Genomic DNA, 27,948 nt, shown 5'->3' on the forward strand with positions numbered 1-27,948 from the left:
CCTGTTGACTTTCATATCAAGAATGCTACTTACAATTCTAAAAGGCTGTGTTCTGGCAGATAAAGAAAAAAAGATAACTAACTACATGGTAGCATAAGGGAACACCTGACGGATTCAATAAACTGTTTCATGAATGTCTAATAAATGGAGAAGGCAAGCCAGTCATCTCTGTGACTGCTTAAAATGGTGGCTTTCAAGTTCTCCTTCAGACTGGGCCAGTCTTCAAACACAGGATTTCTTCAAGCAGAAGATCGTCATCTATTCTCTATCTCCAATAGAGAATTCTCCTGAATAAAAAAGGCATCTGGCCACACTAGCGTCTGTTATCTCCAGGAATGCCACATAGCAGGGATGTTCAATGCACAATGCCTGGTTTTCATGCACCTTTTCTATTTTTGTGGCTTTAAATCTGGACAGCCTCCCTCCCGCCTTCTTTTTCTTCCTCTCTCTCGCCATCTCTTACATTTTGATCTTGCCTTTCAAATTATGGTTGTGAAAGCAGACAGCTTATAGACAACCGGAACTGTATGGCAAACTTCCCAGTAAAATCTTCACTGGCAAGGACCGGTCTGTACCCTATTAAGGTTCCTTTATGGCCAAAGTGAGTGATTCAGCATGATTCATCTGGAACTTAAAGGGAAAGAGACCACAGAGAGCTATATACTGGGAAGCATGGGTCACTCTTCTATGGAAGATTTACCTCTCTTTTCCTTGAAAAGCAGATTCATCTGCTGCCCAGTCAGCTTCTGTTCATGGAATGGCTGCAAACTGCCACAAGCCAGTCAAGAAACTATGCTCTGTAAGGCACTGTTAGGTGGTGGCTCTCATGTCAGTGGGAAGATGAATCCATTCTAGCTTTTAGTCCATCTTGCCACTCTTCTCCAACCCTCATTATCTCCTGCTTGAAATAGATGCCCCACTCTGCTTCATGGTAGGGCCAGCCCTGATTGAAAGTGTGCTCAGACCTTGGCCGGGATGGAGAAAAGATGAATCAACGGTGATTCAAGCTGTGATGGACTTAGCAATGTATAAAGGAGTCCAAGAGAAGGGGGAAGTGGTCAGGGCTTTTTTGCCATGTGGTTTCCCCTGCCACATACCCCACACACTGCCAAAGGTACCTCACATAGAAAGTCTGGATAATGTCAAGCTGATGACTTTATTTATCATCCTCTAAGCATTTCACTGAATTCAATTATCTGTCCATGTGCTTTTCAACAAATATTTTAATCCCACTTTCCCTTCCTTCGAAGGTGTTTGTGGAGCTGTTACTTACTGAAACAGATGAAAATGGCAATTACCACACTGAAAGCAATGGCATAAAGCAAACGTTTAGTTGCATGGCACCAGATGCTTTGGAAACTCATGAAATTTTATAGATGGATGCATGATTGCTAACAGATGATGGGAGGAAAGGACAAAGGGTATCCTCCAGCAAAAACTGATAGAGGTTTTGAAGTGAGGGAATTAGTAAAGTATTAGTGCCTTGACTGGACCATCCAAGGGCCACCTGTTTTGACTGTAATAGACTTCTTACCAGAATAAAGAATTATCAGTGTGTGAATGGCCCAGAGAACACTTTTGACTTAACAAAACCAGAGTTTACAGCTTGTATCTTTCAGGGAATACATTTCTTTCTACAAGGGTTGAGGTGACCCAAGAAGAAGGGATCGCTGGCAGCTCATAGATCCAGCCCTGATTTAAAGTGTGATCAGCAGTGTTTGCCTTCTTTGTCTCTGTTCGGTCCATAAGCCACTTCTGGGTGAGATGATTCATCTGTCCCTTTCCTTTTGCCAGAAGAAGAGGGCAAACAAGGTGTCTGTGAAGGGAATAAAACACAGCTGGCAGTCTGAGTAAGACCGAAAGACACAGACAGCCAAGAACTGGGATGTGAACAAAACTTAGGATGCTGGATGTCTCCCAGTGGATAAAACCAGGAGACTTGGGCGGTCTATTTTTCTGTTTGCTGGACTCCCATAGTTTGGAAGAAACTCATTACAAATAAGAAGTAGCTTATAATTCATTCCTTCCTTCCTCTCTTCTTCTTCCTCCTTTTATAATAACTAAAGCAAAATTAAGTTATGTTACGGAGATGATCTCACTCTTTTTGGGGGGAGGAACGGTAAATGTTTCACAATTATTCCTAGCATTGCAGTATGCACAATGGTTATCCCAGCTGTAGTATTCTGGGAGCCCAGAGCAGCAACCTTTCTAAGCTCTGCTGTGATGTATGCTCCCTTCACCAACCTGGAGAGAGATTCAATGCTGTTCCAAATTGAAGAATAAGGATTATATATATATATATATAGACAAAGTAACAAAGGGACACAGTGGCTCAAGCAGTTAAGACACTGACTGTGCTGACTGCAAGATCGGCAGGTTGGCAATTCAAGGCGGCATGACAGGGTGAGCTCCCATCACTAGTCCCAGCTTCTGCCAACCTAGAAGATTGAAAGCATGCAGATGCAAGTAGATAACTAGGTACCACTTCAGTGGGAACGTAAACAGCATTTTTTACTGGCCACATGACCACAGTCTTTGACAACACTGGCTCTTTGGCATAGTATCGGAGATGAGCCGCCCCCCCCCGCCCCCCGCATACACGAGTCGGATACAACTTGACAACCTTGTCAAAGTGGAATACCTTTACTTTTACTCTAAGTTGCCCCAATCCCTGGGCATGGAAACCATACACTCAGGCCCTGGATCCCGTGCCCCTGGACCCTTCCAAGGACTCCCATCACTCCTAGACCCCCTCCCCATGACCCTGTGCCCACTCTGACTGCCATTCTGTGTTGCAGATGGTGCCAGGAGCTGCCAGAAAATAGTCCAAGACAACAGATACTTTGTTTGGAGTTTTGTTTTTTAATTCTGAGGACATATAGCAACAGATAATGCAACCGGACACATTTGCCCCATTTTCATGAGTCCTGGAAAAAAAAAACCCACTCATAATGGAAACAAACAAACAAAAAGAAAACCTTTCCATGTTGACCCATCCACTTCAAAGCAAGCATTCATTTCCTTAACTATCAACACAAGTTTAGCACATGCCTTAAGTATTAAATTCATAGACCAGGGGAACTTCTGTGCACTGAGTCAGATGCATAGCTCTTTATGCATGGCAATTCATATTACAGGCTGTGAATTCTTCATGTATAGTGCACAAGTAACATTTATGTTTTCAATGTAACATGTTTCCAGGTTCAATTCCCCTGAATCTTATCACCTGGAAGATTGCTCCCTGTTAAATTGGGCACAATTCAAAGTGCTGGTTATGGCCTATAAAGTCTTCTCTGCGGTTTATATCTAGAGTGCCAGATTATGTGAGCATGCCTGAATCTTAAGATTCCTCAGGGGAGACCTTTCTCTTGATCACCTTATTGTCATAGGGCTATCTGATGAGACAGAAGGCCTTCTTGGTGGCTGCTCCCAGGTTATAGAATTTACTTCCACAGGTAAGTAGACAGGACCCTGCCCTGTCCCTCTCTTTCTCCTTCTCCTTTTCATTTCAGCAGGCATTTGGTGAGTAACTGGCTGTGCAGAAAGGTCTTCTAATGAGTGAGTGATAGAAGGCTATACTTTTATTCTTAATTTAAATTTACACTCAGTCCTCTATATCCACAGATTTTTTTTTAACCATGGATTCAACCATCCATGGCTTGAAAAAATTCAAATATATATATATATATATATATATATATATATATATATATTCCAAAAGCAAAAGTTGATTTTGCCTTTTTATATAAAGGACACCATTTTATTGTGCCATTAATAATAATAATATTTATTTATTTATTTATTTATTTATTTATAGCCCGCCCAATGACAAGGAATCTGGGTGGGTTACAGCAATAAAAATACAGAGAATACAATAAATAAAATACAATAAGATAAGATAAGATAAGATAAGATAAGATAAAAGAAAGTGACGTAAGTCACAGAAATTCACAACTACACCTGATGGAATTGGGCCTGTCTTTTTCACTCCCTCCCAGGTCTGATGATGACAGTTGACACAGAGGGAGGGCTCTTCTTCTTGAGGCATTGTATTTCAAGAGACTTGAGCATCCATGGATTTTGGTATCCAAGAGGGGTCCTGGAACCAAACCCCAGGGGAAACCAAGGGCCCACTGTATTTTATATTGTTTAAAATTATGAGTGTTTTTATTAACATGATTGCTTACTTAAAAATATATATCATCAGAGTTTTAGCTGTGTCTTGTTTTAATCTTCAGCCTTAACTTGAAGTTAGGTAAAATATAGATTACTGATATGGGTGTAAATATACACATACATGTACATTAATACACACACACCTATACATTTAATTGCACTAGTCTTGATCAAGAGTGGGGAAATTTTGGCTCTTGGACATCAACTCCCAATGGGAATTGTAAACCTCTGGAGGACCAAACATTCCTCAGACCAGGGCTACATCGGTGATTCCCAAAATTTGCTCCTGGATGCTTTTGGAGTTCAGGTCCCTAAAAGTTCCAGCCAAGATGGCTGAAGGATTATGAGTGTTGTCGTCCAAAACATCTGGATGTGCAAAATTGCTCCAACAATGGGATGGATGAACAAAAAGCCTGACCGGACAGAAGGCATGTCCTTATATATTTTTCCCTGAATTCAGCAGGCTTTTATTTAGTGCTTTATGCTCTGAAATAACATCCATTTGCCCTATGCTGTCTTATTCTGGAGTGTGCAAGGGCTCAGTAGTGAGTCCGGAGCATTCTCCATATGCTCAGAAGACATCCTGCTCTTTCTTTTTTGTCTCCAGGACTCAGGGCCACAAACGTACTTCACGGAAGAAGCATTAAAATATTGTGTACACATCAAGGCAGACAGAAAGTGTGCTGTCATCACTTTCCCCCTTTCTCTTCCCCCCTTCTTCCTGCAGCAGCCACATCACCGGCTGCTTGTCTGCGTCATTCCCTAAAGTACTGCAAGGCAGGAATGGGGAAGAGGTTCCCTACGAAGTGATATCAGGGGTGGGGCCAGAAAGGAAGCTTTATTTGAAAAGGGAATAAGCACTAGAGGAGTGAAGGCTAGTATTTCCACTTATCTGAAGGAAGAAACCGAGCAGGATCTCTAGACTGACTGTGCATTTTAGATACAAATGCGCACCCAGCCCAGCCCCAGGTCACATCCCAAGGACATGGACTTCTTCTGGACCAGCCTTGCCTTGCTTTTGACGGTGCCTCACAGTAAGTTAAAGAGGGAAAAAAAACTTTATAAGTTATTTTCTTATTATAAATTATCTCTATGTGCAAGCTATTTGGGACTCTGCAGTGTAGTGGTGAGCCAGTCTGGTGTAATACTTTCAGTGCTGCATTATGACTCTGGAGATCAAGGTTTGATTCTCCGCTCAGCGATGGAAACCCACACACTTTCAGTCCCAAGAGACCTTGTAAAAAGTTTGCCTTAGTTTCACCATACGTTGGAAATGACTTGAAGGAACACAACAACAAAGTGAATACAACAGGCATGATTAATGCAAGGTTCTCCAACCTAGTACCTTCCAGATGGGAGTTGTAGTCCAACACATCTCAAGGGCAAAAGCTGGGGGAAGGCTGCAGGAGTACTGTGTGTTCTTTTAAAATGGTTAAGGGAAGTGGGTTTAGTGGTTAGATCTCCACTCCATTCTAAGTCCTAAGTTATCTTCCTAGGTGCTGGAGGGGCCTAAGGCTTCATAGACAGTGTGTCAATGTTTGGGGAGATGTTGGGAGGAGGGCTACTAAACCTAACATTTCCTAGGTTTTCTCCCACCAAGTTTAAAAAGGAAATGCCAGTCTAGTAAAGAAGAAAATGACATGCTGGTAGCAGGCAGATCACATCCAGCCAAGTGATGCTCCATTCCTAATTCTTGGTGGAAACAGTGATTCATAAAGCAGTGATAGGTAGCTTGTAGGCCTTCAGATGTTGATGGATGGCAGCTCCCATCCTCCATAAATGGCAAGGGTGGGGATGATGGGAGTTGTGGTGCAGCCACACAGCTGGAGGGGCAAAAGTCTCCCATCCCTGCCATAACTATTTAAAAATGAAAAATGGCTTAGAGAGTGTTTAGTTAAGTAGTATAGAAAAGTGAAGTGCTATTGCTATTTTTGATCAGAGTTGAGGAATCTCGAGAACTAGAATGAACTGATGATGGCTTATATCTGAGATCAGTTAACGTAGATCAAATCCTGCTTAACAACGCTTTTAGAAAGATCAATATGATTAATTAATAATCATTCTCTCCCTTTCTCATGTTTTTAGAGATAATCTGAAGTTTGTAATTCATGTTAGTGAATGTCATATATTGTACCAGAGCTTGGAAGTAAAGAGTGATAAATAACGTTTACCAGTAATTAGTTACTTTTTGGTTAGAAGGTGGTAACAAGGGGGTTCGACAGACCTCCCCAAAACATGCTGTGAATAGATTCTGTGAAGGAAACACCAAGCTAAGTTTGCCTTTGTTGTGGTTTGTTGTGGTTGTGTACCTTCAAGTCAATTTATGGTGACCCCAAGACAAATGCATCATGTGGTTTACTGAGGCTGAGCGTGTGGGACTTAGTCAAGGCAACCCTAAGGCAAACGTATCATGGGGTTTTCTTGGCAAGTTTATTTCACAGGGGGTTTGCCCTTGCCATCCTCTGAAGTTGAGAGAGTGCGATTTGCTCAGGGTCACCCAGTGGGTGTCCATGTCCAAGGTGGATTCGAGCCCAAGTTTCCAGAGTCATAGTCCAATGCTCAAACCATTTTTTCTGACAAAAAGCCTCAAAAACCTCTGTGTGATAAGGCTCATAGTCCAACACTCAAACTACTATGCCATACTGACTTATGAAGGGACCTAGGATTCATTTAATGAAATGATATGACAAAATTAGATTTAAAATGTTTTTATAGGTTATTTATTTTTCAAGTCAGAAATAACTTGAAGGCAAACAATAAGCAAGAAAACTCTCCAAGGTCTGTCATGTATGCAGGAATGCAACATTTCCCCCTGGATTCATTAAACAAGAATAACAGGCATCTTGCCTTGGGATTTATGACCACTAGCTAATGCAAGTTGCAAACCCCACTATATATTTTAAAAGAGCTTGGCAAAGTTTCTTTTGGGGACTCCAACCCCCAGAGTACCTCTATGAGCCATTAGCTTAGCCATGCTGGTTGGGAAATTCTGGAGATCGTAGTCCCCAAAAGCTTTCAATGAAACAAAAGGAAAATAGCTTTCATAGTAGCCGCATTAGTCTCTTGCAGGATAAAAAGGAGGAAGGGAGCAGCAAGAGAGAATGTGTTAGCACTTTTAAGACTAACTGGTTTTTATGTTTACATAAGCTTTTGTGGATATGAACCCACTTCTGTGGATGCATAACCATGCAAAAACATATTTTTAAAAGCTAGTCTAAAAAGTTCTGCTACAGTCCTTTTCCCCCACTCCCTCCCTGCCTCCGTATTATAAGAAATATAGGCATCCTACTAGTAGCAAGTTGACCTTTCTATAGCTATATACATTTGTGGGAGGTGGTATTTGTGGTTGGCTCTCTCTGATGAACATCATTTGGCTATCCATCATGAGAATGTAACTTCATACCATGCCAACAATGGTGATAAGGGCCAGTCCATGCAGTTCCATGCTTTCCTTCACTGAACCCATGGAAGAATGGACAAGTGAACGTACCCACTCCACCCCTTTTGATGGATTTACTCATAATTCCTTTACTGTTACACTACTGAGCAGCCACTCTTTCCTTGCCTCCGCTTAGATGTAGCCAGCTGAACAGGTAGTGAGTAAGTACAGGATGTGAATCTTTCACAGATCCTCCACATGTGAAAACAAAGGAGAAAGTAGCTGGGGATCAATCTGAGTCAGACCTTTACCGTTCTTGTTAGCATTACATTCATGGGGTATATATAGAAACAATGCACCAGCTAAAATACTGGTTTCCTTTCTCATTTTAGCTAGCTAGCAATTTTTAAAGTTGCTGTTAGGACTAAAACATCACAAGACAATGTAGAAACATTCAAGAGTAAGAAAAAATGCAAAGATCCCCCATTCGGCTAAGGTTTTTGGGAGCGGTAGTCCAAAAGGGACCCTTTCCAAGCTCTATGTTAAAGCCACATTGCAAGCATACCAAAAAGCTTCTCTGAAATGTCCATAAACACACACATATTATTATCTTAGTTAAAGCAGGGTATCAATGAGGAGAATCTTGAAAGCATCTTTGTACAAATGGGTCAATAGGGAGGAAGCTCCACAGACTTGGGACCACCACTTAGATGTCCACATTTACGAAATATAACGCATTCACCCAAACCTTTAGGAATGTTGCATTATGGAAGCATCCAAAGAGCATCAAGATTTTTATATTAATGAAGCAGTTATGCCTTATACCCCAAAAAATTCATCTAGAGGTTTTGGAGAGTGTTTTGGCATCCCAGAGTGCTGCAGTGAGTTGGAAAGAGGAGGTAAACCCTGGTCCTGTTGGCATCAGATACTGAACTACATAACTGGATCATGGCCAAAGAAGGAGGACAGAGATCACACAGTTAATATAAAACAGTGAATGCATCAAAGTCAATCATTAATAAGTTAAAATCTGATGCCATTACATTAATGGAAGAAACTATTCACTATTAAGCTTCCACTAAACTGCCATTTGAAATTTAAGTTAAATGCTTACACTAAAATCCTTACTTGAACTAAGTTGAGAAATCCCATCCATGATGATAGGGAGTATACCAGGAGCTTTTGGTTCTGAGATGAGAATACTGTCTAGTGCTAAAAGCAGAAATAAGGATATAGGGATCAACACTTTTGGATTCTGTGGTCCTACCCTGGCCCACCTCCACAATATGTTATTCTTGGGCAAATGCCAAGGCCCAGTAAGGTCCTGCCATCACAGAGTGTACATTTCCACATTGCCTACCCTGCGGCTTCACTCATGCACACCAGGGAGCTGAGGTTGGGATCTATGATTTAAAGTGTCCCTCAATGTATCGTCTCAGGAGACAGTGGAATATTTAAAACGGTTGCTTGCAGCCCCAGCAGTTACTGCCTGGTAAGGCTTTCAACTATGGGGCTACTCAAACCTGAAGCTGGACAGTTTAGAACCCACTACTGAAGGCCGGTTTGGGTGATGTGACTTTTCTCTTGGTGCTTGCCCCTTGTTGTGAGATGAAGGCCTTGGTTCAAAATGGGACCAGTATCTGAGCACATGAGAGATTCAGGAAACTTGGCTTATTATCAAGGTTACATGAATCATTCACATTAAGTACACTGCAGAAGAGATACTCTGCCAGACAGAAGCCCTTGACATCATTCTCATTATTTGGAGATTGATTTTACCATTTTATATAAGGGACACCAATTTCACTCCTCCATTGTATATAACGGGACTTGAGCATCCATGAATTTTGGTAGGGATCCTGGAATCAAACCTTAGTGGATACCAAGGGCCCATTGTATTCATTTGTTACATTAATGCTGTATTGGCCGTGGCTTTTCCATTGCTTTTCTCCCACCTTATTCTGGAGAGAGGAAACCCTCTTAGGACCATAAACGAATGGCCTAAAGCTTGAAAAAACCCACCCAGCTGTGTCTGCATACATGACCAGCCTAGTTCCATAAGTGATATGGGTTTCACCAAACTGGAATTATGAATAGGATTCAGGCCATGGCTTTTTATATGAGAATATCTCCATGGAAATTTTGTAGGGAAAGGTCCCAGAATGTGAAAAATAAGCAGAAAAGTGCAAAAGCGCATATTCTCTCTCAGTGGGGAGAAAACATTGGGAAAATTTCATCCATGTGAGTACAAAACAAGCAAAATTTTTACAATGTGCAATACAAAATCCCTACAGTGACATCAGTATCCATGAAGGTATCTGGTTCTCCATGTCATCATTACCCTCTTGAGATGGAGGCTGCTGCCACACTGAAGAATTAATGCAGTCTGACACCACATTAACTGCCATAGGTCAGTGTTATAGAATGATAGGATTTGTAGTTTTCTGAGATATTTAGCCTTCTCTGCCTGAGAGCTCTGGTGCCACAACAAACTACAAATCTCAGCGTGCCATAGGATGATGCTATGACTGTTAAACTGGTGTCAAACTGGATTATTTCTGCAGTGTGGCAGTAGCTGGAGTTATGAAACGATAACCCTTCTAAGCCCATGACATGATTCTATGTAAATCCTTCTGTCTGTCACACAGAATGCACATTTCAACATTGCCCCCAAAAGAAGAAGAGGAAATACATCAGTGGCAACAACAAAAAAGGATATGGAGTTGCATAAAACTGGCATGCCCTACATTTAGAAATCCTTGCTATCATTGAAATTGGTGTGTGTGTCTGTGTAACTGAAATAGATCTAGGGGCCAATTCTTTGCTTCTGGGTTCCTACAGAGGCCACTAAAAGTGACAAAAATGAACAAACATGCTCACCCCATGAAATGGCCAGAAGTTCCTTTCTCTTATTAAAGTGGTAGATGGGGTCTGAAACCATTTTAAAAGGTAAAATGCTGCTCCTAGGGCTTTTAGAAGAGTCAGCTCACTTTTGGGGGCGGGGGGAGTAGAAAAAGGATAGTTTAGGAAGGGCCACGAAAACAGTCTTGGGGAACACTTTAGCCACAATGAATTGAATGGAAACACATAAAGTGTAGCCATGAGGTCAGGAGACTATAGGGTTGTCAGATCAAGGACTGGATCTTCTTTTCCACTTCTCAGGGTGCAGGTGAGGAATCTCAGAAAGAGAGCCCTGCCTTGAATTAAGGATGTCTTTGTTGAAATGGGAGGGTTTTTCAAAATTAAACAGCATAATTTGGCACACTATGATTGATGCTTAATGAATCATACCTAATAGCATCACCAGGAGCCGCCTCTTGTAGCATCATCTTTGTAACAGCAGCAAGACCCTGTTCTTTCTGTGACATCACAAGAGATCACCCCTAGGTCTCAGGTTTTGGCCCTAAAATCTCAGGGCCTTGTATAGTCCTGACATGGGAGCCCTAGAAGACTATGCCCAGGGATCTTTTCCACCATATAATTAATGCTGCTATGATTTACACTTTAACTGTCATGGCAACATCCTATGAAATCTTATGAAATCTTGGGCTTTGCAGTTTAGAAAGGGGTATTTAGAAGTCTCATAAACTACAAAAGACACAAAAACATAGATTAGGGAGTCCTGGTGGCGCGGTGGTTAAATTCTGGTATTACAGCCATTCACAGATACAAGCTTGTGAGTTCAATCCCAGAGACCCCAAGGTCCACTCAGTCTTGCATCTTTCCATAGGCTGCTAAATGAGTACCCAGCTTGCCATTTCTATTGCTATTGCTAGATAAAGAATGCAATAATATTATACATGAAGATAATGTAAATAGTCAATATGGATAACATATGAGTAGGAATATATGCTTGTTGTGTGCCTTCGAGTTATTTATGATGTATGGCAACCCTAAGGGGGACCTATCATGGGATTTTCTGGGACTGAGGGTGTGTAACTTGCCCAAAGTCCCCTGGTGCAGTTCCATGGCTGAGCGGGGAATTCAACCCTGATCTCCAGAGTTATAGTCCAACACTCAATCCATTACACCACACTGGCTCTAGGAATCTATGCAGAGCTAAATCAACTATCACAACTTACCGCCAATAGACAAACATGCATGAAACACTGCTAAACACTTTGATACTGCAAAGGTAAGGGGGGAAACTGTTGAACAAACTCGGTAAAAATCAAGATGGGGAGATTTTTCACATCCAAGAAAGGCCCATTCTCTGTCAGCTGTCCATTTGTTTTTAAAGTTTATTCTGTGCAAAGGGGGTAATCTGCTTTCACTAACCCTGCTTGCTAATTAATTCTCTTTCCAATCTCTTCTTACAGTTGCTGGCTTCCAGTGCTATTCTTGTGATGGAGACAGAGATTGCTTGGAAACAGAGGTCTGTGAAGAGCATCAGGAACAGTGCAGCACTACTGTCATGACTGTAATATCGCGTGAGTTTGGAAAGAGGTCTTGGTAGTCTAATAGGGTTTTTTTCTGATGGTTTAGGCAGAACGGAAGACACTTGGTAGTTCCTTCTACATCTGAGGGCTTATAGAAGTTTGGCAAAAGTGTGGTGGGAGGACTCCCCCCTATTCCTATAATAATAAAACTCAGGTTTGCACAATAAAATTAGGAGGAGATGGAGGAAGGACAGACAAAAGGACATATTGCTCCACGCTGTCCAATTACTTGTTTTATTACCTGTCTATGGCACTTTTTCCGAAGGAACTGGAGATCAGAGCTTAGAAAATCTAATTTTGACACTGCAAGTCCTCTGGAGTTAAAGGGTGTAGATATGGGGGGAGTTTAAAATGAGGGCATTGCCACATTCAGCTAGAGTTACGACTTAAGAAGAAGATGAATTGGGACTGTCCCTGCCAAATCAGGACAGTTGGAGGATATGTTTGCAAGTGGTCATGAATTTTATTATGGGAAAGGGACCTTTGCCATACTAAATGCATATATCTTGTTATGTGTGATGATAGCCTACTTATATCCTAAGGAATGGGAGCTAATTTTATTATTTTGTATCTGCATGTGAGTGTTAGTGTGAGTTGTGGTGTTGCTATAACTGTGCATCCAAGAATGTTGCATCTTCCTTTGTTTTAATTCCTTCTTTCCCTCTGCCTGCAGGTCCTAAGATCTCCACTTACTTCCTGAAGGGCTGTGACATCAGTGGGAAACCAAACAATTCCATCTCACATTTCTCTGGCAACCAAGTTGTATTTCTGGCAGAGGAGTACTGCGACACTGAGCTCTGCAACAAGATATCACCCAATGGTTAGTCCATAGCAATGCCAAGGGTTTTCGCCAAACTATACATTAAGCTGAGATTTAAGACTCGGAACGACTGATTTAATTTTATTTTCAAAACAGAAGCCTTTGCATGGGTTGGTGGATCATAAGAGGGGCATTAGCCCTTTGCTCCCAGACCTATTAATGCCAAAGCCTTAAAAAGTTACTTTATGGACTAAAGTTTCCAGAATTACCCAGCTGGAAGGGCAACTCTGGAATGCATAGTCCCAAAAAGTAATTGTTTGAAGCCCTGCCCTCGCAAAAAGCTTCATGAACCTCCATGATGGAGACTCCATAACACTCTGAGGCATCATCTTCTTCTGTTGAACAGCTCTTACCATCAGGAAGTCCTTCCTAATGTTGAGGTGGAATCTCTTTTCCTATAGTTCGTATCCATTGCCTTGTGTTCTAGTCCCTGGAGCAGCACAAAACAAGCTTGCTCCATCCTCAATATGACATCTCTTCAAGATATGTAAACTTGGCTGTCATGTCACTTCTTAGCCTTCTCTTTCTCAGGCTAAACATACCCAGCTCCCTAAGCTGCTCCCCATAGGGCATGATAATTGATAAAGACTGATTGATTGATTGATTGATTGATTGATTCTTCCAAGACATCATGCATCATCTCACAACCAAGGATGGCCTTCTGTTGGTTAGCGACAACTAGAGCAGACCTATTCAATCAATTAAATTCCATTAATTGAATTGGTATATTCTAGTCAAGGCTACCAACAGGATTTATCTTCTGGACCATTGTTTGTATTCTTAGGCATACATATGTATTTAAAAGCCCAGGTCTTAATTCAGGCATTTTTAAGCCATTCAAATCTCTCCCCACCCCTTGGTTTCCCTCCCTTTGCAGTAGTGGATGTTCTTGTGGCTCGGGGTCATCATAGACGTACCAAGGATTGCTATTCCTGTACCACGGCAGATAAGACCTGTTACAACGCCAGCCTAATGTTAATGAGCTGTGCCCGGCTCGAGGAAGACTGTGTGGAAATCACATCCTTTACTACATCCACAGGTGAACTTGTGTAATGCTGTCCAACTGTCTGCCTTTCTTCCTATATTACAGCTGCCACTGTTAGGGCCTTTGAGGGAGAGAAGAGCAACCACACATGCCTTGAGCTGCTGTCACACTGCAGAATTAATGCAGTTTGACACTGTTTCACTGTCATGGCTCCATCCTACAGAATCCTGGGGTTTTGGTAGTGTGGAGCTCTCTGACGGAGAAGGCTAAGTATCTTGTTGTTGTTTTGTGTATCTTCAAGTCATTTCCAACTTATAGTGACCTATCATGTTTTCGTTGGGGGGGGGGGTGTTAGGCAAGATTTGTTTAGATGAGGCTTGCCATTGCTGTCCTATGAGGCTAAGAGAGTATGACATGCCCAAGATCACCCACCATGTTTCATGGCCAAATGGAGAATTGAACCCTGACCTCCAGAGTTGTAGTCCAACGCTCAAACCACTATGCCAGAATTCCATAGCACTGAACTATGGCAGTTAAAGTAGTATCAAACTGCATTAATTCTCCAATGCAAAATATAGCCTTGGTCACAACAGCTGGTGCATGCCAACTACCACTGCTGTGGCTTTTCAGAGAGAACAGCAGTCAGGCACAGGATCATTCAGCTCGGTCCCATTCTTGGTGATCATTGTCTGCTGGGAAAGCCCCTGACCCTGGGTGGTTTCTCATTTGCATTTGCTGAGTGCTGATTTTGCTATACAGTATTGCAAGACTGGTAGCTGAACTTTGTTTACTTCAAGGGTTTCTTCTTTTGTGTTGAAGTTGTCCAAGTGCTTGTGGATTTCAATGGCTTCCCTGTGCATTCTGACCTGATGGTTGTTGGCACGGTCCAGAATTTCAGAAGTTTATCGCATGGGGCTTAAACCGCTCCCCAGCGCGTCCTAATGGGGGCGAGCGGGGGCACGCAAGGAACGCGATGGGCACCGGATGGGGCCCAAAATGCAACTTTATCGCACGGGGGGACGCCGCCGCTGCCGCCGCACGTTCCCATCGCGTCCCAATTCGGTTCCAGAGGGCACCATTTCTGGGGACGCTTTGAAACAGTTCCCAGAAATGGCGCCCCCTGGAACCGAATTGGGACATGATGGGAATGCGCGGCGGCAGCAGCGGCGTACCCCCGTGCGATAAAGTCGCGTTTTGGTCCCCATCCGGGGCCCATCGCGTTCCTTGCGCCCCCCCCCCCCGCTCGCCCCAGTTAGAACGCGCTGGGGAGCGGTTTAAGCCCCATGCGATAAACTCTTGTTCTCAAAACCCTTAAAGTAAACAAAGTGTGGCTGCAGTCCTGCAAAAGAGCAAAATCAGCACTCAGCAAATGAAAATGGGAAACCACTCAGAGTCAGGGGCTTTCCCAGCAGACAATGATCACCAATTAGCAGACATTTATCCTCTTTTGCATATCCTCCCATCCTGAGGCCTTGCCATCAACAACATAAGCATACACAGATCAACATGGGAATAGCTCCTCCTTACCCAGGGTCACACAGTATTTATATACCCACTCTCTTCCATGCCACCATTCTCTGAAGATGCCAGTCACAGATGCTGGCGAAACATCAGGAATAAACTCATCTAGAACATAGCCTGAAAAACCCACAAAAAAGTGCTTTAATTGTGAAGTGTGAAACAGGAGCTGCTGCAATGTTGCAGAAATAAAGCAGTTTGACACTGGTTTAACTTTCATAGCTCTATCATATGGAATCTTGGAATTTGTAGTTTGCTGTGGCACAAGAATTTTATAGCATTGCACCATGGCAGTTAAAGAGGTGTCAAACTGCATTAATTTTGCAGCGTAGATGCAGCCGGAGTCAGGTGTACCTTTCAAGGAAGACCATTCCAAAAATCCTGCTGCAAGGCATACACTGTTAAGTCTTATAATGTTCCTGAGCACTGAGTTTAGCATTGGCACCCCCTAGAGCCCAAAGGATGTACTCACAGTCCCTGTTTTCTCCCCAATGGTAGAGTTACCTGAAGATGAACAGCACATCAAGGGTTGTGGTCAACTCTCTCACTGCCAAGCCTCGGAGCCTCTGGGATTCCAGAACCAGAATAGTTTCCACCTTATAAAATGCTGCAACTCCAGCCGGTGCAACAGTGACATGCAAGGTAAGGCAATCGGGTGGTTGTTTGGAGTTTAAGGGGCTGTGAGAGTGTGACTTGCCATGGGTCATCCAGTGTGTTTCTGTGGCTGAGGAGGTTATTTGAATCCTGGCTTCCTGAAGTCTTAGTCCTGCACTCAGATTACACCGCTGTTAAATCAATGTACCCATATATAAATCAATACGCAAAGGGATCTTGTAGCATTTTTGAGACTAAGGCTGCATCCGCACTGCAGAAATAATCCAAGTTGACACTACTTGAACTGCTATGGGTCAATGCTATTCTAAGAATGGTATTTTGTTGGGGGCCCAAGAGCACCAGAGTTGTTGGTGCCCCAACAAACTACCGTTCCCAGAGTTCCATAGCATTGAGCCATGGCAGATAAAGTAGTGTCAAACTGGATCATTTCTACAGTGCAGATGCAACCCATGGCTGTTAAAGTGGTATCACAGTTCTTGCACTGTCTAGTTCAGATATGTTTTCAAAACTTTTAAAGCAAGGGAAAGCAAAAGTTTCAACCATCCCAGACTGAGAGTGTTCAATCCTTCCACTTGCAGACTACAAGAATACCCCGCTACCCCTGAATGGCGTTACATGCTTCAGTTGCGAGGGGAACGCCACCCACGGTTGCTCTCCAGAAGCTGTCACCAAGATACAGTGTCAGGGTCCCATGACCCAGTGCTTAGAAGCTTCTGGAATTCATGGTGAGTATGTCTATGAATGATTATGAAAGGTGGACAATGAAGAAAGCTGAACGGGAGGAAAAATCAACTCATCTGAAATGTGGTTCTGGGGAAGAGTTCTGGGGATACCAAAGACTGCCAAAAACACAGATCAATGCTTCTGAGAGCATATCAACCCTAGGAGCCAAAATGACATTATAATTTGGATACATCAGGAAATGAGGGGAAGATTGAATCATAGGTGGATAGACTCAAAGAAACCATGGCCAAGGTTGCAAGTCCTGAGCAGTGCTGTGGATGATCGGGTGTCTTGGAGGACTCCCATTGATAGGGTTACCATAAAGTTGCCTTGAGCGCAATTGACAACAACAATAACCACCCTTTAAATTGGCCCAAGTCCCCTCATCCTAAGATCAATTCCCAGGGACAGGTTTAATTCTGTAGAATGAGGTCAAAGGATGTGAGCATGACAGCATGGTAAATAAAGTTGTACAAATTTTTACAAGCTTGCTAAGAAGCCGATGGTCTACATTTTACATGTTGACTTTGTAGAAAGAAAAGCTCCTGCTTTGAAGCCAGGATGAAATGAAAGCTGATAAAAAAAAGTAACTGGATAATTAAAATTAATTAATTGAAATGATAACAGCAATACATTAATTAAATTAATTAATCCGTCATTTAACTGCTTGTATTTATCACTTTTCCGACCCCAGGACTCACAGATTGAGGTACAATGCAATATATATTAAAACGTAATTTTAAAACAGATCAAAAATCATTTGAAGAACCAGTGAATCAAAGGTGAGACAGTATAGTATCTGACCTACTACTCCTATCTCTGCTCTTTTCCTTCTTCAGGCACCACAGGAGATAACTCTGTTGTCAAGGGTTGTGCATCCCCTTCCTGGTGCAACAGTCCCTACACTTCTGTCTACAAGAACCTGGGTGCCATTCACAGCCGCTGCTGCACCGGTAGCTTCTGCAACAATCGGATTGTGGATGGGACGCTGAAACCATCTCCAAGGAGTCAAGCTGCACCCACAGCCCAAGTCCAACAGATTTTGCTCTCCACCACTCTACTGCTCTTTGTTGCTTTTCTTCTCTCCTCAGGGAGCTCTTGACCTTGAGTGCTAAGATCCGGACTCAGTCTGGACCAGGACTTAGCTGGACTCAGACCTAAAACCTTTCTCCACAATCCTCTGTCTTAACACACAGCTGTGAAAGACTGCGGGCTGTAACAAAGGAGATCCTCTGAGTATATACGGAGCACATTTCTCGCACCACTGAGGATGTGCAGCCACTCCGAAGACGCTGGGGAGAAGAGCACAGCTTGGAAGTAACATGCTGTCCATGACTAGTTACTACTCCAGGTCACAAGAGTAGGACAAAATTACATTTCTAAAGTAACATGGCAAGTATGAGTGAAGATACTTTGGTGGTGTGTAATGAGTCATGATTTCTTGTTATGTTCAAAAAACCGATCTCTATCCCCATGACAGAGAACATAGGGGACGTAGGGCTTGTCTACATGGGCCGGAAAACCCATATTCACCCCACAACCGCTCCTCTCCAGGCATATGATATTTCTGAGGATTCACAGGCAATGCAGGGCTTTTCTTTGAAATTCCAGAGATAACAGAACCACCTCTTACTTTGCATTTGGCTGGAAACTTTGGAGCGGCATTGCGGACATGGCCATGTGGCTGGAAATACTCTGTGCAATAGCTCACGCGATATAGATACTCCATGCCATATCTCAAGTGGTCAGCATCATCTTCCAGGTTTCTCTGATTTCACCACAGTGAATGTGGCATTATTGGAGTCACCCTGGTCCAGGAAACTGTGCCAAGGCTGCAAAGTAAATGTGGATTTCCCTGCTGGTGTAGACAAGCCCATAGAGTATACAGCTCCTTTAACGCTGAAGCTAAAAGCAGGAGCAGATTTGTTTTCCCACTGATATATGAGCCACCAGCTGCCTAGCTGGGAAATTATAATTAAAGGCTACAAGATTAAGGCAGAGATGCTGGACTCCTCCTTGATGGTATTAGTTTTAACTCTGCTGAAGAGATATGCAAAAACGCAAACACCTCATCATATTATTTATTCTTATCTATTGCTATGAAGGACGCCTTTGCAGAAACAACTCCCTACCAAGAAAGATTGGACCAAACAGTCTTTCTGAAATCTGGGTAATGCCTAAATACCCTAAAGGCACCAGATCCTGTCTGATCTTGGAAGCTGAGGAGGGTCAGCCTTGGTTAGTACTTGGATGGGAAATTACCAACAAATACCAGGTGCTGTAGGCTATGTTTCCAAAGAAGCAACTAGCAAAACCACCTCTGTGTATTTCATGCCTAAGAAAACCCTGTGAAATTCATGGGGTCAGGTCATGACAGGTAACTTGAAGGCATGCAGTGCAGTGAGGAACGGCTCTTTCACTCTATGTGTCTCTCAAGAAGATGAAAAGAGTCTTTCTGAGTTAAACAAGAAGATTCTGTCAAGAAACTCAGGGATGCCTTCACCATCCACTTAAGTTCTGCTGTCCAGAGGTTTGATGGCATGCCATCTCAAACCTGTTTTTGTTATTGTTTTATATATGAACCCTATTTATGTTAATAAACTATTTTTATAATATTGAAATTAAACTCTTTCAAGTCTGCCATGTCCTATATGTTCCTAAATGCCATTGGAAAATTGCAGGCCCATCTTCATCACCACCAAAGATGTTTCTACACATTTGTGTAATACACTAAAATATTTTACAATTGTCAAAAGAACCGCCAGGAAACTAGTGTCTGGAAAAACCAGGGTTTTTGTGTTTGCCTCGCTTTACCGCGACAGAAATCAATCAAAGTAGGATCGGAATGGGTTTCAAATGGGAACGACAGTCATATAACCCGATCTGCAATTATGGTGGCTGTCACAGCAAAATGGTGAGTCCTGGGAGGGCTTTGGTTATTATAGAGGAAAAGAATAACAACATCTGCAATAACAACAACCAAAAGCCTCAGTCCTCAGATATACGTATGGACTTGCACATGTGTATAATACAAACAGGCCTATGAGGAAAATAATACCCCCCTCTCAAGCAATAGCTAAGCCTATTACTTCACACTTTTAAAAAAAACAGCATCTTTTCCTTGCCCTGTTGTCACCTTCTGGGCCCAGCTATGACTCAGTCTGTCCCTGGTCTTTCTCATAGGCTTCCTTAGGACATGACACAACTTGTGTAACTTCCCAGATTTCTTGGGTGAGTCTAGGACGAAGAGAAATGGGGTGAACAGAAGCACAGATGGGATTTTCTGCTGTTTGTTTTTCAAATGATGTAGTAGTAGTATGGCTGGCTGCATGCATTCAAAATTGCGCATGGGATTGTATAGACCAGTTGCACAAAAGATGGTAAGCACTTCTGCACTTTAAAACAAAAAGAGTTTTCAGGAACTAGTATTTCAGACAAGGACAGTGGTCTCTGGGAGTGTCCATATCAATGAGGTGGTAAATCCGATCCAAGGTTTAGTCCAAACTTTAAAGCAGATATTCAACATACTGGACCCCATCCCCAAAATTAGATTCAGTGCCTTGAATGGCTTTATTAATGTTTGGGTTGACATTAGCCCAATGCAGTAGTGACACCTCCTAGAAAAGACAAGGAAAAGCATTATAGATGTAACATCTCCCTTTGCAGTAGGCGAAATATCAAACGTAACATCATTCTCTGGGCTGGAAAGTAGTTTCAAGTGCTCTGATGGGGAGACTTCACTTTGTTCTGGGGGATGCTATTCACGCGGCTGTTAAAGAAGTCAGTAAAACAAAACCTAAATCTGAAATAAGATGATAGGTGAAAACTGACAGCACACAATATACCCTTATTGGGAGTCATCTATCATAAAGAGCTGGAGGAGTCCAACCAAATTTGAAGAGAGTTAGCAGAGTACCAAGCTGGTTGCTCACTCCACCTTCACGTTTCCCAGCCCTGATTTAGAATTTCAAATGTCATCAAGCAGCAATACTTTAAGCATCATGAGTTGATCCTACGAAATCCTGGGGTTTGTAGTTTAGGCAGGCGGAGAATTGTAAGTAGCTCTTTCTGTAAGATGGAGCCATGGCAGTTGGAGTTTGGCATAAAGAGCCTGGTGAAGGAAAGACTGAGAGGTGACATGGTTGCACTCTTTAGATACCTCTAGAGCTGTCACAAAAAGAAGAGTGCAAGCTTGTTCTCTGTTGCTCCAGACGGTAGGATCAGGTCTAATAGCATCAGGAGGGTAGATTTCAAATGAACATTAGAAGCAATTTCTTGATGTAAAGAGTGACTTAGCCATGGAACCAATTACCTTGAGAAGTGGTGTCTGCTGGGGATACTCTAACTGAAGTCCCTGGCTTGAGCCAAGGGTTGGACCAGCGATATCCAAACTCTGGCCCTCCAGGTGTTTTGCACTTCAGCTCCCAGCATCCCAGACCATTGGCCAAGGTGGCTCAGGCTTCTGGGAACTGAAGTTCAAAACAACTGGAGGGCCAGAATTTGGACATCACTGGGTTGGACTCACTGGCCTGTGTGGCCCCTTCCTATGAACCTTTGATTCTGTGAAGCTGATAGAGTTGTGTAGCATACATGCACTCTCTGTTTAGGTCTGCACCATTTTATTTTATTTTTCACACATTTTCTTTACAAGTTGGTTATATGCTCCAAACCATTTGGTGAAATATTGCAAAACACTTTTTGTTGGCATAGGCTTTTATCCTGTTTAGAAATACGTGTTACAGGAATGAAAGAGCAAAACTAGAAATATATAATAAGAAAACAAAAATAGGATTGCAAAAGACTAAATGGAAGCTGCTGAGATACAAAAGTCTTCACTGGTCCTTGCCCTTCCCAAATTCAGGGTTATGAGCTGTTGCTTACTATTCCTGTTCCCATTAAAATAGGAAGGACTGTGAGGCAAATGTGAAGCCCTCTTAAGTTTTAAGATGGGAGGACAAAAATTACCATCAGACCTCTCTAGATTAATAATAATAATAATAATAATAATAATAATAATAATGGAAGAATGCACTGGAGGAACAACATCTTCCTCTGTTGAAATATTAATCAGAACATGAATTATCAGGGCTCAAACCTGGTTTAAATGTTCTTATGGTTAGGTTTCATTTCTTTCTGCGGGCATCTGTTCCAGGGTCTTTCAAAGACATCTGTGAAACAAAACGTAAATCACATCCAAACTAGGTATCAAAGTGAGATACCTGTTTTATACATTCATGGGTTCTTTGGCATGCACCTCCATGGATGACCGTGTATCATTCACAAGCAATGTTAAGAATGGGTTGGTGGGGCTGGGTGGATGGGAGAGGACCAAAGAGGCCTGGAAATGGATCCAACTCCAGATCAATTCCCAGGTCTATACCTGCCCTTTCCTTCTCTCCTACAATTCACCTCTTCCGAAACTTGAACACAGAACCTGGGAGTCTAGTTGCAGGAATCTCCATTTCTCATCCCAGCAGCCCAAGGAGTGTTATTCCAAGAGCTATCAGCAGAGGACTCAGTGGAAGGATGACTCCTCTGCCAGCAATTGGACCCTGTGCCCTGGGATGAAGCGTTGGAAATGCTGTACCCATGATACGGTCATCTTCATCACTGTCATCATATTCAGATTCCCTGGGGGAATCATCTCCAGTAACATTATTGATGAAATTGGTGGTGTGATTGACAGCTTCCCATGAGTCATTGGCAGCTTCCGATGTGTGGTTATTCTGGGCTGGATCAGCATCTTCTTTCTTGTTACAAAAGTTGCCATGGCAGCAGGTACCTTGGATGCTGAATTCTATCGGGCCAAAAACCTCCCTCTGAGGAATAGTGCAGGTGCTATGGCAGCTTCTGATGTAAAGCAATGAGGTGAGGTGTTCTGTGAGATATAGGAGGAAAAGAAGGGAATGATGTTGTTAGACAAGAAGGCATGCCCAAAGTATCCTAGAATGCAATGCAGCTTTAGAAGGACGGATGGAAACAGGTCTAGCTCATCAAGAGAAAAATAATCAAAATAATCAGATTTACATTCCTAGAGCCAACCATATGAATAGAGCAAAAGGAGGTAAAGCATAAGCCAGTGTTTGAATAATGTGATACAGTGGACCTTCGATTTATGCGGAGGATCCGTTCTTGACCCCCCCACATAAAAGAAATACTGTGAGACCTCAGGTCCTGTTGTTTTCAATGGTGGTGCATTCCTGTGCACTGCGCCATGCGTCAAGTCTGCCTATGGCAAGCCTGTGAATGGTGCGGCTGTATATTAACCCCTCCTTATCAATGAGTCCACCTCATGCCTATAAAAATAATTCTAAAAGTTACAATTACACTAAGAAAGGAGTGGTGTAAGCACTCTGTGGTTTGACACATCTACTCACCAGTTGAGATGTTGCCAATGCCTTGGTAACATTGATCAGAGTCCTGGTGGCATGTCACTCTCTCCAGTGTGGTTTCATGCTCATGGAAGATGAGGCCAGAATAGCACTGACTAGGGTTGATTGGTTTAGATGGTTCTATAAAATAATAAAAGGCATTGTGTGTCAATCTCTGTGTATATTTTCTATCTTTCTGCCTAGCTCCAAGACCATGAAATCTAAACACATGACACATGGCATGGATCCTATGGGCCCACTGCTCACATGCATTTGAATGCTGCTGTGTTCTTAAACTAGATTCATTAACACTGCAGTCGGCCACCCCACATGTTAAGGACACTGCCTCCTCCATTAAAGTGAGAAAACCATGACTATAACTATATATAAAACAGGAGAAAGCATGTCTTTAGGAATCTCAAGACCCTCCAGCATGAGGAATTTTACCAAAATTGGCTTCAGAATTGCACTGGAGGACCTAGAGATTGCAAGAGAGAGCATCACATCCACAAAAGGGAAACCAGAGAAATTGAGAGGCAACTATTGTCTATTAACATCTCTCTGTAACCTGTAGTACCATCTTTAGCAGCTAGGTGTCAATCCTTCGCTATCCAAGAGAGACAAAGCTCCAAGCAGAGAGATTCATTTCCCCTAAAAGCTTTTAGGCAGCTTCGCATAGTGCTTTCATCTGCAGGGCTTTGAAACTCTCCAAAGAATTCAAAGAGAGAATGGGGGGATTTTGCTTCCATTTGTTAGACAGTGAATGTGGGGAAAGGCTAAATGAACACAGATGTGGAGAGGTTGGCCCCATAGCTGCTTCGAGTCACTTTGGAGGTGTGCTGTTTCAATGATGCATGCGTACTAAGAGTCCAGAAGCCGTGCCAAAGCCACGATCCAGTCCTAAGGACTAGAGTGCGGCTTTGGCGCAGCTTCCCGACTCTTAGGAGGCATGCATCATTGAAACAGCATACCTCCAAAGTGACCCAAAGCAGCTTTATTTTGGCCTGTCTGTATGGGAATAGGAAGAGCAAAGGAAACCTGGAACAGCATCAGGGCAGGATTGAGGAATTAAAGTGCTTCAGAAGCACTTGCTGCCTTTTTGCTTATCACAGCTATTAGTGATATGGAAACCATTGCTTAGAAAAAGAAATGGAATAATAAGCAACCTTCCCTATATTTATTTATTCAATGTATATCCCACCTTTCTCCTGCCAAGGGATCCCAGGCAGTATCAAAATTTAATATAACAGTTTAATGTTTTTTAAAATGTGCTATGCACAATATTTTAAAAAATCAGTTCTATTAAAAACACATAGCTAAAAACAGTTTTGAACCACAAATACAAAAATGCATTGCATTTCAAATGCACAAAGAAAGAGGAAAGGGTGCAATTGTAAACAATATTCCACCATATGATTAAAATAAATCAAATGTCTGACTAAACGAAAAGGTCAAAAGAGAGGAGAGAAGATGCTAACTGGACTTCCACAGTCCATGAGCAGCCATTGAAAAGGATCACTCTTCCTGTGAAGGTGATGGAATTGAGAGAAAGCTCTCTCCTTAAGGTCTTAGAACTGGGGTTGGCTCATGGGGGGAGATACAGTCTTTAAGATAGTCTAGATCTTGTATAAGTGAAACATATATTCTCACTTTTCTCTCTTTTTACCTGGAGCCCATTTGATCATGTCAGGTGCTGCTTCAGTAGCTGTTCCCGCATTGCAAAGGTCTTTGGAACAGCAGGTCACATCGTACTGGATGGCAAAGTTCCCATCATCAGAAGTGGTTGACTTACTTCCATCAGGAGGGTCCTTGGTGGTGGTGCAACCTCTGTACCTCACAACCACAATGTGGCTGACTGAAAATGTACAAACAAGAGGTCACTTAGGTAGCAAGGTGCTTCCAAGGCCTCACTTTGGTAAAATTGTCTCAAGCTGGAAACCTGACTTAATTAACTGATTTTATAATATCAGTGAACTGTATCCATAAAGAGATTCCAAACAATGACAAAGCACATAAGGTTAAATTACAGTGGCCAATATCCAACTGTTAGTCCCAGCTAGAGTCAAGAGGATTTTATTCAGTGTGTTAACTCACTATTCAACAATAGGGATTAACTAATAGGATGGAGGTTGTGATATCTGCCATACCTAAGAGTTAAAAACATGGGCCTGGGACAGATCCACTGAATCAATGGGAGTTTGGCAACTTTTATTATAATCGAATCCCCTGGGTTTTGAATGGATCAGAAATGTCCCCTGGCATTCTGCTTGGGACTTGCATCTTCATAAATGGCTTTACATGTGCACAAAAGTAAACAAGGTAGTTTCACAATGTTCATGTTCTCCTAGGGGCTGCCATGGCATTACAGCATAGAGGCACCCATTGCACAATGGCAACGACTGATGTACCATCGCCCAATGCACAGCGGACACCGATACACATTGGGACATTCCCTTACATGCTGAACACCATCTAGGAAATGCTGGAGCATAACAAGAGCTCTTCATGTGCATCAGAAGTACCTGATGTGTGTTGGAGCACTTTTGCCAGTGCTCAGATGTGCCTCTTCACAATTCACTAACAGGGTATTGTTGCATTTCTGCAATGCAATGTAGCTACAGAATTGAAAAATTACAAAACATGGTCTGTGATATAGGAACTCAGCTATCTTCTTTGAGTTCATCTAATTCTAACAGGGAATATGAATTGATGAAAGTAATATGCAAGTCTTCTTGGTGCTTTCAATTCACGCTACTCTCTACTTTATGGATAACTGACTTAAATATGAAAAAGAACTAGCAGATTTATTGGGTCCAAAATCTAAACAACCCTTTTCAGTGAAATAATATTTGAATTCAGCTTACCTATGCTGAGTTTCAACTGTGCATCTATGCAAGCATGGTCAGCAGGAGAACAGGTGACATTTTCACCAGGGGAGTATAGTTCGGTCAGGAGGTTGCCCTGAGAGCTAAACTGATGAAAGTAAACGGACTGATAGCATACCAAGGCTGAAGTTCCTGAAAAACACACACATAAAAACACCAAAATAATATTCTGGATGTATAATTGGACCCCCATATCCTTGGGTCTGGTAAACCTAATTTCACTTACCAGCATCTGAGGTGGGGGAGTCTCTCTAGGCATTTGGAGACTCTTCAACATGACTCTAGAGTCAACTTTCATCAGATACAGTACTTGCCATTATCAGTGATCTTTGATCACTGTGATAACTGGAAATGTATCCCCCACAGATATAGGGGTCATACATCAGAAGGTACTTAGGAATTCATCGCACCCCACATAAACCTGACTTACCTCTCCTGGGTTAGATTCGATTACTTAATGCAGTCGGGTATTATCGCATGCAAAATGCCACCAATGCCTCCACCCAACTTCATGCCACCTAAAACCTAGCTACAAGCCACAATCAGATGGCCGATTTGCAAAATTGGGAGCTTCTTGACTTTAGTCTCCATTGGGTTTTTCTTTCCTTCTCAACTTCACCTTAACTTCCCCTCCCTTGTTTCAATTTTGGGTCCGCTTAAGTTGGCTGTCAACCACTTGAGTTTGCTATTAAAGTAGAAGGTTGGTGGTCCTTACCTGAAGTAAAAAAGATCACCACCAGGAATCCTGCCATAGCCTTCCATCTCATTGAGGGACTGTCCATAGTCTCAATCCACATGCCTCTGGAAGCTAGGAAATCAGTCTTCTAAAGAGCAGCAGAGAAAATGAAGGAGAAACCCATGCAAAGTGTGGTCTCAGACCCTTGGGCAACTGGATTAAGTTTTATATATTGCACCCACACATGCAAGCAAAGATTGTGCAAAGGCCAACTTCCTGCAACAGGAAAACAAGAGAGATGGCACAATAATGTGGGCATGATGAAGAAAACAGATAGTGGCCTCCATATCAATGGTGTGCAAATGGGCTCTAGATTTTTATCTGAACTTTCCATGAGCTATTCAAGAAGACACTATTTTGAAAAGAGGCTTCATCAATCTCAATAGCTCCCTTAAAGCTTGATCTAAAATTCAGAGTACAATCTCTCTTGTAGTATGAAGGGTGCACCTGGGAAATATAGGTCTCATGCCTTTACTGAGATGTCATTTCCAACTATCATTAGTTGAACTACAGTTGTAGGTTTATCATGTTCTTGTTGATTTAATGGGTCAATTATATTTGGGTGTGACAACTGAATGTATGCCCGTGTGTCTTAAAACATGAGGTCACTTACAACCCAGAGATCCAGTGTTTGTAATGTTGTTGGGTTGAGGATCAAGTGGTGCCTTTAGCTGTGTTTAGCTGTCCTTCTGAAGAAGCACAATAGTGCTGCAGAAGAAGGTACAGGATACCACTTTGTACAACATCCTTAAGAGTGCTTGCATTGAAAAGAGTGATGGTAGTGTCAGTGTAAGCCACCTATATTTGCAGTTTCAAGCAAGATATAGGGATGCCAGGTGAAATGAGAGATGCAAGCCCTTTTAAGGACTGTGCAGAAGAGAGGATTTTCAATGCAAGTACTCTGAAGGATGTTGTTTGGGACTTGAAGTCCCATATGTGCAAGTCAGCATGAGACCAATGATCAGGGATTATGGGAAAGATATTCCAAGAACATCTAGATGGCCTCAGATTTCCCAGTCCTAAACTTGACAATATAGATGTTGTCACTTGGGTACATCATCTTTAATCTTCACTCAGTTTACTACTAGAAGAAGCAACTAAGGCTGTTCCTACCACAACTAAGGCTTCCATTGCATACCTGGGCCACCTGAGATAGATAGATAGATAGATAGATAGATAGATAGATAGATAGACAGACAGACCGACCGACCGACCGACCTTTGGCATAGCACTTAAGCACAACACCGTTCACAGACAGTACTGTCATTTTTAAAAGTCACTTCCCCATTGGGCACAGTTGC

The 27,948-nt window shown here is 42.4% G+C and overlaps 2 protein-coding genes across 2 annotated transcripts; one reads left to right on the forward strand and one right to left on the reverse strand.

Annotated features, from left to right (window-relative positions):
• The first annotated feature begins 4,925 nt into the window (after positions 1 to 4,925).
• LOC121916159 (urokinase plasminogen activator surface receptor-like) lies at positions 4,926 to 19,293 on the forward strand. The gene is made up of 7 exons (XM_042440973.1): positions 4,926 to 5,210; positions 11,875 to 11,985; positions 12,668 to 12,814; positions 13,692 to 13,853; positions 15,816 to 15,959; positions 16,511 to 16,657; positions 17,495 to 19,293. Exons 1-7 carry the CDS (start codon positions 5,123 to 5,125, stop codon positions 17,755 to 17,757), a joined length of 1,062 nt encoding a protein of 353 aa, XP_042296907.1. The 5' UTR covers positions 4,926 to 5,122; the 3' UTR covers positions 17,758 to 19,293.
• Positions 19,294 to 21,257: 1,964 nt separating this feature from the next.
• LOC121915736 (ly6/PLAUR domain-containing protein 5-like) lies at positions 21,258 to 26,790 on the reverse strand. Its single transcript, XM_042440225.1, has 5 exons — positions 26,627 to 26,790; positions 25,891 to 26,043; positions 24,693 to 24,881; positions 23,033 to 23,167; positions 21,258 to 22,533 (listed from the first exon to the last, which is right to left on the reverse strand). Exons 1-5 carry the CDS (start codon positions 26,706 to 26,708, stop codon positions 22,121 to 22,123), a joined length of 972 nt encoding a protein of 323 aa, XP_042296159.1. The 5' UTR covers positions 26,709 to 26,790; the 3' UTR covers positions 21,258 to 22,120.
• Between the last annotated feature and the right edge of the window lie 1,158 nt (positions 26,791 to 27,948).

Source organism: Sceloporus undulatus, chromosome 9, assembly GCF_019175285.1.
Source record: "Sceloporus undulatus isolate JIND9_A2432 ecotype Alabama chromosome 9, SceUnd_v1.1, whole genome shotgun sequence".
NCBI lineage: Eukaryota > Metazoa > Chordata > Lepidosauria > Squamata > Phrynosomatidae > Sceloporus > Sceloporus undulatus.